The sequence below is a fragment of the Pogona vitticeps genome, chromosome 1 (assembly GCF_051106095.1).
Source record: "Pogona vitticeps strain Pit_001003342236 chromosome 1, PviZW2.1, whole genome shotgun sequence".
Lineage (NCBI taxonomy): Eukaryota > Metazoa > Chordata > Lepidosauria > Squamata > Agamidae > Pogona > Pogona vitticeps.
Window position 1 is genome coordinate 266,213,612 of NC_135783.1, and position 13,545 is coordinate 266,227,156.

Consider the following 13,545-nt stretch of genomic DNA (forward strand, 5'->3'; position numbering starts at 1 on the left):
GACCCAAGTTTCTCTCATTTACCAAGCAATTAAATCAATCAGGGCAATCTGGAAGGCTGACCTAATTTCTGCAACTCAATGTTCCCTGACCTGGTGCCATCTGCGTATGTTGGGCTACCAACTTCCATCATCTCCAGCCAGCTTGGGGAGAGGAGATGACGGGAGCTTGTAGCCTAACATATATGGACAGCAGCAGGAGGGGAATACTGACTTATTAGTACCCGATTAGGCTACTGCGAATCATCCAACAATATACTTTGTAGCATGTGATAATCAAACTATGTTAGAAATAGTCAGAAAAAACAATGACCCATCTTTCAAAACATTCACATATTTCAGTCTGGCAATGAGTCCTCACAGTAAATTCACATGCACTGTTTTCAGTAATGAGCACAGTTCTGATACTTTACTACGTAGGAAGCTCTATATCTATGGCAACAGCTAAATAAAGATGACAAACCAGCCTACTAACTTCTGTGATGTTGAAAAAGGGGTCAAAACTGCATACAGAACATCAAACTAATAGTATCTTTAGTGTATATGAAGATGACCAGGAAGCCTTATGTGAAGCTGCAGCAAAAGGTATATTGACTGAATGCCTTCTTCTGTGTAAATCAGGCTGCTCTCTGTGCTACCAATGGGAGGACTGCTTCTTGTATTTCATCCTCATGAAGTCTATTCAGTAGCAGAGTGTAGACGGCGGGGGGGGGGCTTCTTCCCAGCTATAGAGTGTGGAATTATCTCTTCATGGAAACCAATTTCATACCGGTGTCCTTGTAATTTCTATATTTCCATACAAACCCTCTCCCGGCAAACTAGTGTCCTTTCATTTGGACTGATTTTTAGATATGGAATTTGTTCCAATAATTATCGCATTTTCTCCTTCCTTCACAGGAGTATTTTCTGCAGTTTTCACCCGGATGTCTTCCTGGTCTCGCTGCTCCCTTGTTCTTCTTCTGCTGCCTCTTCCCTGCCCTGCCACTGATCCTGCCACTTCTGCCACTTCCTGTGAACAAGGGTGTTTGCAGCCAAAGCATTCTAGCACGTCCATTTCCCATCTGCTTCTTTCCTCACAGCTGCATGTACCCACTTCGAACACTCAGCCTGCCTTGCAGCCACCTGCTGACATCTTTCCTCATGCCACTGCCACCGCTTGTGACACTTCTTTAAAAAGTGTCATTTCACCCTTCTTTCCAGAGAGAGAGAGAGAGAGAGAGAGAGAGAGAGAGAGAGAGAGAGAGAGAAGAGGAGTGTCATAGCATATCATTCATTCCTGTGGGAGGCAAAACAGCAACAGGTTACCAATCTTAATGGTAAAGCCATCTGTTTGCCAAGGCATTTTGCTGCCCAGTAATCTACAACCAACCATTCTAATGAACTTAATTCAATATTTTATTGTTTTATTGCTCGATTTTATGGTATTTTGTGTGGTTTTTTAAAAAAGCATTGCAATATTATAAACCACTTGGGGGTGTTTAAAACAAAAAAAGAGCAACAAATAAACATAAATTATATATAGAATAAAAATAAATAGTAACAAATAACTAAATTCAAGTTAGAACAAATTCTTTAGAAAGAAGCCTTAATATTATTGCCCTTCTCCCTACAGATCAACTATAAAGTCGACTATATGTTTATAGGGATTTAACTTCTGTTGGAATTATTCTTTTATTTTATAGGTGGCAAAACACTTCAGTAAACTTCAGAAAACAGAAGTAAATCTTAAAAACCTAGATCAGGACGGAACAGACTTCAAAGAGTCTGTTTGTTCCAGATGCTGCCCCTTAAGTTCCTTGCTTAGCGCTCAATGTCAGTTCTGAGAAACAAACAGCTTGTATAATCAGGGAATATTCAGTGTGTGACACCCGATCTCCATCACACACTTGTTGTGATGCCATTTCCCCAGCATTTTGCAGGAATCCAGAGCCTCTCTGTCAGATAGGAAATAAATCAACCAGGATGCACCACAAGAGAGAAAAATATCTTCCCTAGCCCCTTTTGAATTGAACCCGCATAGCTCAGCAAAATACCTTTATCACTCTTTCAGAAATGACGAATGCCTACAGAAATGCAATTAAGAAAGCTTTTAGAGGCTGTCTGTGTTCAAGATGGTCATTTCCTCTCAAGTCTAGCTGAAGAATATGTTCGGGTGGCCAAACTCTAGCAAACTGCTTGATTTGACTGGCTGTGCACGTACTGTTACTCATGACTTGGGGAAACCAAGACCGGCTCAGTTGAGATCCTTTTTAGCTTGTAGTGAGGAAAATTCATTTAAGCCTGCCCTAAATGTCACATTTGTATCAGAGAGAGCTGAAGGTCAGAGTTGACACTGTATCAACAACAGTTCACTTGTATTCCCTGTCTAGCCTGTTTTTCCTTTTTGTTTTAAACATCTTTAAAAAGAGCAGACGCTCTTTCAAAATCAGTCATACGTATTATATGCCTATGTTAAAACCAAAATTTCCAGATGACCCTCAGGCACATATAGAAGCTGGAGAGCAAACATTACTCTTCGACAGTTTTATCACTAGGATTACTGTGGCCTGCTCTCTGTACACAAAAAGCCTCTCTGTATTAAATAGCTATGTATACAATCCCTGTCTAAGCCACAGAGGCCAGAAGTTAGAGAGAGGCCAAAACTGGAAGAAACAAATTTGTAACTAGGGTGAGCATCTGAGTATCATCGCACAAGCTCTTCTCACCTCCAGGATTGTGCAGAACGGCTTGTTTTGTGTTAGTCTTTGAGACTGGATTCCTTTGAAGTCTGATTTCACAAGCAAGCAGCTATTAATTCAATCCCCTCTCTGCAACATTAACTAATGCGCTTTCATGTCTAATTATGTGTGTGTGTTTAGTCGTTTAGTCGTGTCCGACTCTTCGTGACCCCATGGACCAGAGCACGCCAGGCCCTCCTGTCTTCTACTGCCTCCCGGAGTTGTGTCAGGTTCATGTTGGTTGCTTCGCAGACACTGTCCAGCCATCTCATCCTCGGTCCCCTTCTCCTCTTGCCGTCACACTTTCCCAACATCAGGGTCTTTCCCAGGGAGTCTTTTCTTCTCATTAGATGGCCAAAGTACTGGAGCCTCAGCTTCAGGATCTGTCCTTCCAGTGAGCACTCAGGGTTGATTTCCTTTAGAACTGATAGGTTTGTTCTCCTTGCAGTCCAGGGGACTCTCAAGAGCCTCCTCCAGCACCACAATTCAAAGGCATCAATTCTTCGGCGGTCTGCTTTCTTTATGGTCCAGCTCTCACTTCCATACATCACGACAGGAAAAACCATAGCTTTGACTATTCGGACTTTTGTTGGCAAGGTGATGTCTCTGCTTTTCAAGATGCTGTCCAGATTTGTCATCGCTTTCCTCCCAAGAAGAAGGCGCCTTTTAATTTCAGGGCTGCTGTCTCCATCTGCAGTGATCATGGAGCCCAGGAAGATAAAATTTGACACTGCCTCCATATCTTCCCCTTCTATTTCCCAGGAGGTGATGGGACCAGTGGCCATGATCTTAGTCTAATTATGAGCTACCTCTGTTTCTGCACTGTTTATTTAAACAGGATCACCCCCGCTTGCTAAAAGCACAACCCCTTCTTGGATGCACACCTTAACATTGTGAGGTGGTTTGTGTCTATCAGAGAAGATGACAGCAATACTGTCATGTGAGGAAATTGAAGGAAAATGGGAATTGTAGTCATACGAAGATGGGGTTTGTTAGGTTCTGTAAAAGATGAAGTTAAAAGCAATGAAATGTTCTCAGGAGACTTGTGCAGGGTTGCTTTGCTTGTTAAGGAGCAAGAACAAAGAGGCCCAGGGGAAGACACAACACCATACTACTATAATTGGGAGAAAGATAAGCCGCCTGGTTTGGAATCTTCTCATGTGAAATCTGGGCGATGAACTGTGTTACACCCACTTGGACTTCATTGGTTTACACCTTGGAAAGTGTCATCAGGGGGGTGGTCCAAAAGCATGTAGGACAATGGTTGTTCATGTATGTGAAGAGTTCATTCATTTCTGGGGGGATGTTGTGGAATGTGAGAGAAGAGAGGTTTGCTTTTTTAAGAAGAAGAGGGAGGGGAGAAATAGCCCAGCTTCCAGGTGCGAATATGTAGTCAGAACAAAGATGATTTCTTAGCATAGACTTAGTTGTTCTTATTTTATTTAGAAATAGCAGATTTATTTAATCATTGTAGTAGCTGGATACGCCAAATGCTTTTGCCTTAAAGCTACAACTGTATTCTAATGAAACGACTTTATTTTCTTAATAAAAACAAATATAATTCTTCAACAGAGGACTGGTCTCTTGAAACAGCAGGACTTGCATGTAAATCCAGTGTGAGGATCTGAGAAGGTCTCTAAGTTGCTACTGTAAATTGAGAGGTCCTACATGGCAAGGCTGTTGTGCATTCTAAGGAAGTGCATAGTTAATGGTTTAATGCTTTGAAAACAAGCCAAAGTTTCTTTTAGGATTGGGCTTTTCCATGGGGCTTGTACTACAACCCTGAGTGCTCACTGGAAGGACAGATCCTGAAGCTGAGGATACTCAATACTTTGGCCATCTCATGAGAAGAGAAGACTCCCTGGAAAAGACCTTGATGTTGGGAAAGTTTGAGGGCAAGAGGAGAAGGGGACGACAGAGGATGAGATGGCTAGACAGTGTGTACGAAGCAACCAACATGAATTTGATACAACTCTGGGAGGCAGTGGAAGATAGGAGGGCCTGGCATGCTCTGGTCCGTGGTGTCAGGAAGAGTCGGACATGACTAAATGACGACGATGTACTACACACTTCTGAGCCAAAGGACCTACCTCAAGCAATAAAGGTGGTAGTTTTGCACCACAGTGATTCCCTGACCCACGATCAACATATCTTTAGGGAGGGCAGTCATCACACATCAGACTCCAATTCTGAACCTGCACTCCTGGGAGAGTCGCCAAAGACAGAATGGTCACGGCTGAGGCACCAGACTAAGATGCATCTACCCTCTTCAGAAGCAAAGACCACATCAGCAGAAGAGAATAAATGGTTCCAGTGGTGGTGCTGGTGACAGCTACAGGGCAGCAGTGGCAGCTGAAAGTGACACTGATGGAGAAGACAATGGTAGTGACCATCGAGCTAACCTTTCTTAGTACTGTGCAGAAAGCGGCAATGGTACACGGTTACTCTCTGATGACCTTCAAATAAACTTATTTAGCCGAACACTATAGAAGCTTTGCTTTAAAGGCTCCTCTGCTCCCTCCTCGACTTTACTCTCCAGAGACTCTGCCCACTGGCTGTGCAAGGTAGGAATTCTTAAGTGTCAGAATTGAAACCTGCTTGTATAGTTCTCACCAGAGCTGTATGGGTGGCTTCTTTCTGGGAAGCTGGAATGTAGACCCACAGATTATCATAGCTAATTATTTTAATGCATAGAAAACTCTGTTGCCTTTGCATTTACATGGTTATTTTTAAATCATAAGATAAACAGTGCTTTTTCTCCTATTTTCTGGAACAGATTTAATGTTAATACATTAATTTTAATGGGCCTTTTCTAAACCATGTTCCATCCAAAATAATGCAAGCCTATAAGGGAAAACACCCACTCAGCCATTCTTGATTACAGGAGAAGCAAGGGGATGAACGTAGTACATCCTGCATGTGTCCTAGCAGAACCGTTATCTCTTCTTTGACTTAAAATTATTAATGCCTTTGGAGACTTTTGCTTCAAATATAATAGCCAAGACTGAAGAAAAATGGGAATGGCTTTGCAAAGGTTCAGCACTCCTAGGACACACTAATTTCCGCAGGGCAGAATGAAGTAGGTATTTAAATCAATGGTACTTGAGCTGGATTTTCAATGTAAGGAAGAAAAAGCAGATAATCTATGAGTGGGGAAGGTCTGGGCACAGGATCTTGTCACAAAATTGCAAATATTTCTGGCAATGCAACAATTCAGATGTACAGAATTTGGAAGCGGCATTTGGAAGTTTTAAAAAAATGTTTGTGGTGCCAGAACCAAACCAGCAGTACTGAATTTGACAATAGGAAGCTATGCGATGAATTCTCTTATTAGGAATCAAAACTGGTCTACTGAATTAACAGTGAAAGGTATAAAGTCATCAAGCAAAAATAGATATCTGAAGTAATTTTACTACTGATATTGAAAAATCCACTTCTTCCTTCAATTAAATTAAGTCGTACTTAGAATTGTGATTCTGCTATAACCACCTGCCGTACAAAATTGAAAATACCCTTTATGGGAAGAAAAAAAGTCATAATGATAAAAAGGATATTAAATATTGAAAGGGATAGAATATTCTACTTACATGTAGCTTGCACCTAGAGCTAATAAATTTGGAAAAACCAGAGAATAAAAATAAGCTTCTCACTGCTTTTTCTTTTCAGTTCCACATATGTATAAAACCGCAGAGAAGTGAAACGTGATACACAAATCCACAACATAATTCTAGACAGCAGCAGTCCATACTGCACTACAAGGAATTTAAACAGCTACTTGATATTTTATGGGTCATGTTCACTAACAGATGATTTAACATCTGGGTCACACAGCTTGACACAACATATATACACTACAATTATTTAAAATGTTCTGCTGCCTTCTTCCCAATATTCAATGAACACCTGGCCTTTGACTCATGTATCTATCTCTGAAAAGTACCCTTTTTGTCAGTGCCACACTTTAAATACCAAATGATTAACCCATTACTGCTTAGCAGAGTTTAAATATATTTACAAGGCACTGCACAAAAAGGAAAAAATAGGGGATGAGATAGATGCACATTAAATGAAACATCCAGTAGGAAGTTGTAACTAGAATAAGCCCACTGAATCAGTGGAGATTTGGTGACTCGACACTTAAATAATTGTCATTGATTCATGGGCTATTCTAGTGGTGGCTTACTACTGAATTCCAGTCACAGAATACTTCCATGAATTTGGAAGCTGCCTTGAGCTCTTATGAGAAAAAGCAAGTACAAACCAAGCTAAACCTGTCAAATAACCACACTGTCCAGCTCGATAGCAGTTGGAGAGAAATGGGCTGGATCCGTGGGATGGCAGGAGCAAAGATATGGATTGTGTCTCTCTGGAGGGCTTGAAGGAATCTCCTTAAGGGAGCTGAGGGTGAAAGAATGGTCAGGCTTAGCTCAGAAGCCAGGGGCCCAGCTTTGCCCTCAGGTGTCAGGGAGCCACAGAGTGGCAATGCACCTGTGTGGGCTAGCATAGGACTGCTATTCCTGGATTGACCCCATAGAATGGCTGGTGACATCAGACTGATGCTCAGGTCCTCCAGTTTTCCAGATCCCGTCCCAATGCCACACCAGGGGCACTGCTACTGTAACCAACAGAGTTGTGGCCTTGTCTCTCCCAGTGTGTTATGTCTCTGTGTTCATTTCCCTTTATTTGCAAGGATGGGGGCCTGCTTCCTATTACGAGCACAATGGAAGCAACAACAACAACAACAACAACAACAACAACAATAGAAACCCAATTCTGATCTTAGATCACTTCTTTACAGTTGAAGACGTACAATCTTGACTTCTACAAATGCAGTTTTCCCATGGATTCAGAATTTTTCAAAAGGGCATATGTGCCATTCTCTGCTACATCCTCAAAGTGCATCTCTATAGTTCTTTGACACAGCAATAGCCTCATGTATGTACTGTTTCATGATGTTGCCATGGGTGAAGACTACCCAACGTTCCTTGTGTCATGGTTAAAAGTAGCTGAGGACTCCCTTTTTTTGTTTCACGCCAGCAGCATGAAATTGTTTATGTAAAAATACAATCAGAACAATCACACATTTTATACTTTTCTTACATGCTACAAAGGTTAGTCTTGCTAAATCTTCCCTGATGTACAGCTTCGGTCACAATCAGTATTCTCTAAATTTCTATCTACCAGAACAGAGTTATATCTCTCTGGATGAACCTGAAATGCATTTAAAATAGAAACAGCATGACCAAGGAATGTACAAAGCAGCAATTCATGAAATGTGGAGAGTCCAACGTTCTCCAATCCTGAATAAGATGATGGTTTATTTGTTCATGTATGGAGGGAACAGAGTGGCATACACTGGACTATGAAGAACCAACAACAAATTCTGAACATGTTTTTCCACTACAGGTACGTGTCTAGCAGTTAGTAGCAATGAAGCTAAGAGAGAAATATTCGTAAGTAATTTATTACAGTTTTACATGTGACTGCAAATGGAAAATTGCAACTTCTCTGCATAATCCAAGCTGATTTAAATAGAAGTTCTATCATGTTATATCATGATATTGATTTGCAAAATGTCATAGACACATGACATCTGATAATTGCTGTGCTACACCTGAGATGAAGAAGTCGTGTTTCTCCAAATGCTATTATATTCTAAGTCCCAACAGCCATAACTTGCAATGATCAGGTATGCTAGGAGTTGTAGTGCAACAGCATCTGGAGGGCCTCCTGCTTGCTGGATACCACCACTATCCCATCATATAATGACCTTCAGTGAATTGAAAGAAGGGCTCTTCCCTGGAATATGGTCTGACCCACATACAGTTCAGCCTTCCCTGCAAAAAGTCTTCCTTCCTGCTCATTATAGAGAAAATGGAAACTGTGTTGGTAGATAGTCGCCTAGAGTAGTCTTAATTGATTAGATAGGTGGGATATTAAATAAATAAATAAATAAATAAATAAATAAATAAATAAATAAATAAACAAACAAATAAACAAACAAACAAACAAACAAACAAATAAATAAAATAGATACTATGTGTGTGTTTCTGTATGTTTATTTATTTAACATATTTTACCCTATCTTTCTCCCTAAAAAGGACACAAGGCAGCTTATATAATTAAAAGACAGAATTTAACACTAACAAGGAGAGTATACAAATACAGAAGGATCAAACAAATATCATACGAAAAAACATTAGCAGCATCAAAACACAGTAAGGTACAACAATCCATTTGAAACCCCCACTCAGGCAGCCAATGACTCAGGGAAAGCTTGCTTGCAGTGAAAGGTATTTGCCTGCTTGTGGAAGGACAGCAAAGGCGGGGCAAATTTGGCCTCCTGTGGGAGGGAGTTTCAAAGTCTAGGAAGAGCAACAGAGGAGGCCTTCTCCCATGTGCCCACCAAGTGCACTTATTAATGCTCAAGCAGGCCCATATAGGGAGATGCTGTCCTTGAGTCAGCTTGGGCCCAAGCCATTTAGGGCTTTATAAGTTAGACCCATCACTTTGAATTCAGACCAGATCGGCAACCAGTGAAGCTGCTGTGTGTGTGTGTGTGTGTGTTGCCAGCCCCAGTTAGTGATCTGGCTGCTGCGATGTAATTAGGACCATAGCCAGATCAGACCTCTCCAGGAACGGGCACAGCTAGCATACTAATTTTAATTGTGCAAAGGCACTCTTGGCCACCACCAAAACCTGGAAATTGAGAGAGAAGAAGCTAGGAGCACCTCCAAACAACTTGCCTATGTTTTCAGAGGGGAGTGTAACCCCATCCAGCACAGGCTGCATCCTTGTTTCTTGATCTGCCGGTGACTCACCAGGAGCACTTCTGTCTTGTTTGGATTAAGTTTCAGTTTACTTACACTCATCCAGTCCCTTACTGATACCAGACACCGATCTAGAGCTGTGGTTGATGAAACCTGCTGAACGGTCCAGCAGAACCAAAAGGGACACACTCCCCTTGTCCAGTTCCCATTGTAGGTCATCAGCCAAGGCAACCAAAACAGTCTCTGTTCCATAACTAGGTTTGAAGCCAGACTGAAATGGATGAGGATGAGGAGAAGCATTGGGCTGAATCTAAGCCACCAGAAAATAAACTGTAATATTGTGCTATAAATTTTTTTTAGCACTTTAGTCATTCAGGTAGTGTTCTGTTCCAAAATAGTTCTGGAAAATGATGACAACTGTGAAGGAAGCTTTCTCTCTCTCTCTCTCTCTGTGTGTGTTTCTGTGTCTCTGAATTTTAATTCATTTTCTGGTTTGAATCCATGACAATGCATTTACAATATCATTGGTGCAGATGAATGATACATTAAAAGAGAGTTATAAAACATTCTCAGACTTTTGGAGAGTAATAACTCTCAGTAACTTATGAAAGACACAGAAAGGAGTTAGTTACTCAAGGCTATGCTGAGGATCCTTTTTTAGAAAACTCCTGTAGGCAAACTCTAGTTTGCAATATAATTACAAGAGAGGGAGGGTAAGTTTGAGCCTGTTCAGTACATAAGCAGGATAGATGAGGCTCTTTGACATTTTCCTTTCCATCATTCATAATTTACTAAAATACATCCCCACCAGTATGATCAATATTGAAGTCAGTCTGTAAAACAAGACTAACTCCTCCAGGGACAGAAATAAAACATACACAGCATTTCATGTGCTTCAAAATCTAACCAATATAAAATCATGTAACAAGTATCTCTTACTACAAAAAACAGAGACAAAGCTTTTTGACTATTGCTATACAAATGATAATGTTAGCATAACATAAAACATTTTTTCTGTTTCTGATTTCGAATTACAGATCCCAAGAAAAAGAGATTTTTTTCTATAACAGAATCTTTCTTGAAATATTTTAAAAATAAAAGTAACACTGTTGTTGTGTTAAGTGCTATCAAGTCGCATCCAACTTATTGTGTCCATAATTGGGTTTTCAAGATATATCAAATATTTTTCAAATGGTTTTAACCTTGCTAACCCCAGTGAGCTTCCATGGCTGAGAAGACATTTGAACCCAGGTCTCCTGAGTTCTAGCCTGTTACTTTATTTACTGTACCACACTGCCAGTGAAACTATTTTTTAAAACATTAACAGTAGATTTAGGTAAAATGTCCATGGATTCACTAATGCAGAAATCTAATAAACAAGCAAGCAAACAAACAAATAATGCAGGCAGTTTCTTCACTGGCACTTGAGACAAACCAATTTTTCTCTTCTTTTTAAAAGTGATGTAGCGCTTCAGTGATAGTCTACCATCATCTTTTGAAAAAAAGTCACTTCCCCTGCCCCTCCTCCAAGGAGCAAAGAAAGTGTTCAGTTTGTTAATATCCTGAAGTGGCTTGCTTATTAACCCACTTCACAATATTGGAAGGAGCCAGAACAAAAAGGGTTATTTGAGCTTCAGTATGTTATTTGGATGTGAGGATCACACCAAATAGCACATTGCTCCTCCACCTGACCACAAGCTCTTATTTAGTCCACACCAGCCCACTCCAAAAGCCCAAGTTCAGACAAGCCCTTACTCTTATTCCAGGTCTGCCACATAACTGCTTACTAATTTTCAATATCAAAGTACTTGGTATGTCTCAGTGAAGTCACATAGCAACTAGCTTATGGCAAGACTAGCACATCAATAACAATCTTATGCAAACTGGTGGAAATTGAGTGCTAAAAAAGCTACAACACTCTGTTTGGTATAATCTAGAATATATTTATTGGAAGACGGATTCAAGGTTTTAACAAATTCTTTTACAAATGAATTCTTGGCATTCAAAAGCACAAGAGAAAAAAGCAAATGCCTTTGAATACTTACTGTTGCATTCAAATTACTGATCCTATTTAAAAAGACCAATATTCATCTACACCAACAATTCTTACATACAGCCTTATTTCATTCAGGGTGACTACATGAGGCTTCTTCTTGACAAAGCACTAATTAATAAGCCAGCAATTCTCAACATCTTGGCAAAATTAATGTCCCCATTCATCACACAGTATTGAATAAACAGCCAGAGGAGGTATTGTACCAGGAAGGAAACAACCCTGTCAGTTACAATATGGTTCCGCCCACACATCCTTCTAAGAGCAGCAACAAGATACAAGATCATTAGTCTCACTAACCTGTGGTGTCATTCCATGGCAAATATACATGATAGGAATATTTTCTGTGTCTGGCCCCTGATCAAGGCACAAATCGCTTTTTAGGGAATTCTGCAGCTACAGAATACAGAACAGAGACAGGGAAAGAAAACACCAAGAACCTGTTAATACAAGGATATGTGAAACAGCTCACTGCATACTTATTATCTTTGTAATAACATTTAAACAACTAGTAAGTAAAGCTATTCTGGCATTTAGTAACACGCATAATGTGCTACTGCAGCATTACCTGTAATGCCTACTTTGCATTCAGGCTATGCAAGGGTGTTTGCATCTACAAAAACATCTGCTGGGGTTCTATTATCATAAATGAATGCAAGTTTACCCCTTCTATGATTCACGTCTTTTGCTTCTTATTGGGCAAAGCCTTGGCCTTCATGAGAACTGAGGCACATTATTTGAGGTTTTACAAACTTTTAGAATTTTTAAAAAGATAGGGAGGTCACAGATCAGAAGTTGAGCACTTAAGCTTCTGTCTTAAGGGCCAAACTAATTGTTACTGTAAAGCACAGGAAGCAGCTATTCTCTCCCCTGCCACCCCCCCTTACTTCAAAAGTACTGTAAGTGCATGGGATCTGGTACCAACTGGGATCCTAGAAGACCCATTTACTATGTGTTAGGAATTTATTTAGTTATTATTGGTATAAAATACAAAGTCGCTCAGTTAAATTGCCTCAAAATTATATAGATTTGAAACTAGAATTGCTTTTATTAGGTATTTTACTAGAGGATTTTGAGAACATTGTATACTGATTAAATCACCAAAACACAAAAATAGATAATTATAAGCAAACCCATGTAACATAATGTTTAACAAATACAAACTGAATGTAGATATAGTGAAAAACTAATAAAATGTTAATTAAAAAAAGAAAATTTCTCATTAATCCCAAATTCTTGTGATACGCTCTTGAATAATGCTCTTGAATACAATGTGAATGCAGAGATGAACACAAGTGACAAACAACATGGCCAAACAAACCGATTTCCTAAATAAGATACTGATGAATATACATGAAGGAGACTTCTACCAGCTAATACACAAAATGTGAGAAAAGTACAAACAGAAAGCAAATGAAAAACTGCACTCACTACCGACTTTTACTATATCAGGGCAATTCTATGTCTTTCGCGGTGCTCCGTGGTATTTCAGCTTTCCTTCAGAATTGCTATAAGAAATCTGGCATAGCTGACACTTTTGCAGCACTGATCTAAGTTTTTAATTCATGCTTGTCAAATAAATATTGGATTAATTCAACATTTGTGTGACAGAGAACTGTTATTCCACTGCCATGTTCTGTTTCCCCCTATTTATGTCTATGATCAAAGTGGCCTTAGGCATCCACTTTAGCTAGAACACCACTTTCAGTAAGTGACAAATATATTTAGTTTTTATGAGTCTCAGCAAACTCCAGATCTCTGATACTAAGAATAAAAACTTTTTAAAGATCCCAGACCAATCCTGACAAAAAGAATTACTTTTGCCAGTGACCATCATAGTTTTGTTTGTAAGAAGGTCCCTTCAGCTATAATGCAATAGGACCGTCTTTTGAGTACACACAGTAATGACTGGGCTGCAAGATTGAGAACAATCAGTTTTATTTATTTTGTATGCTTGCTCTATTAGTCAAAACACATTGCTGACATCTTTCTCATATTTTTAATGCAG

At 39.8% G+C, this 13,545-nt stretch overlaps 1 protein-coding gene and 1 long non-coding RNA gene across 2 annotated transcripts in view; one reads left to right on the plus strand and one right to left on the minus strand.

Annotated features, from left to right (window-relative positions):
- GALNT18 (polypeptide N-acetylgalactosaminyltransferase 18) overlaps positions 1 to 13,545 on the minus strand; it is a 366,080-nt gene that overhangs the window by 48,001 nt on the left and 304,534 nt on the right. Inside the window, exon 9 of the mRNA XM_020789957.3 lies at positions 11,838 to 11,933. Coding sequence (XP_020645616.1) covers positions 11,838 to 11,933 — 96 coding nt within the window. The remainder of the gene's footprint in view (positions 1 to 11,837; positions 11,934 to 13,545) is intronic.
- The window catches only part of LOC144586140 (uncharacterized), a 42,700-nt gene continuing 32,750 nt past the window's right edge, over positions 3,596 to 13,545 (plus strand). The window contains exon 1 of the long non-coding RNA XR_013540885.1: positions 3,596 to 8,120. This is a non-coding gene — a long non-coding RNA (uncharacterized LOC144586140). The remainder of the gene's footprint in view (positions 8,121 to 13,545) is intronic.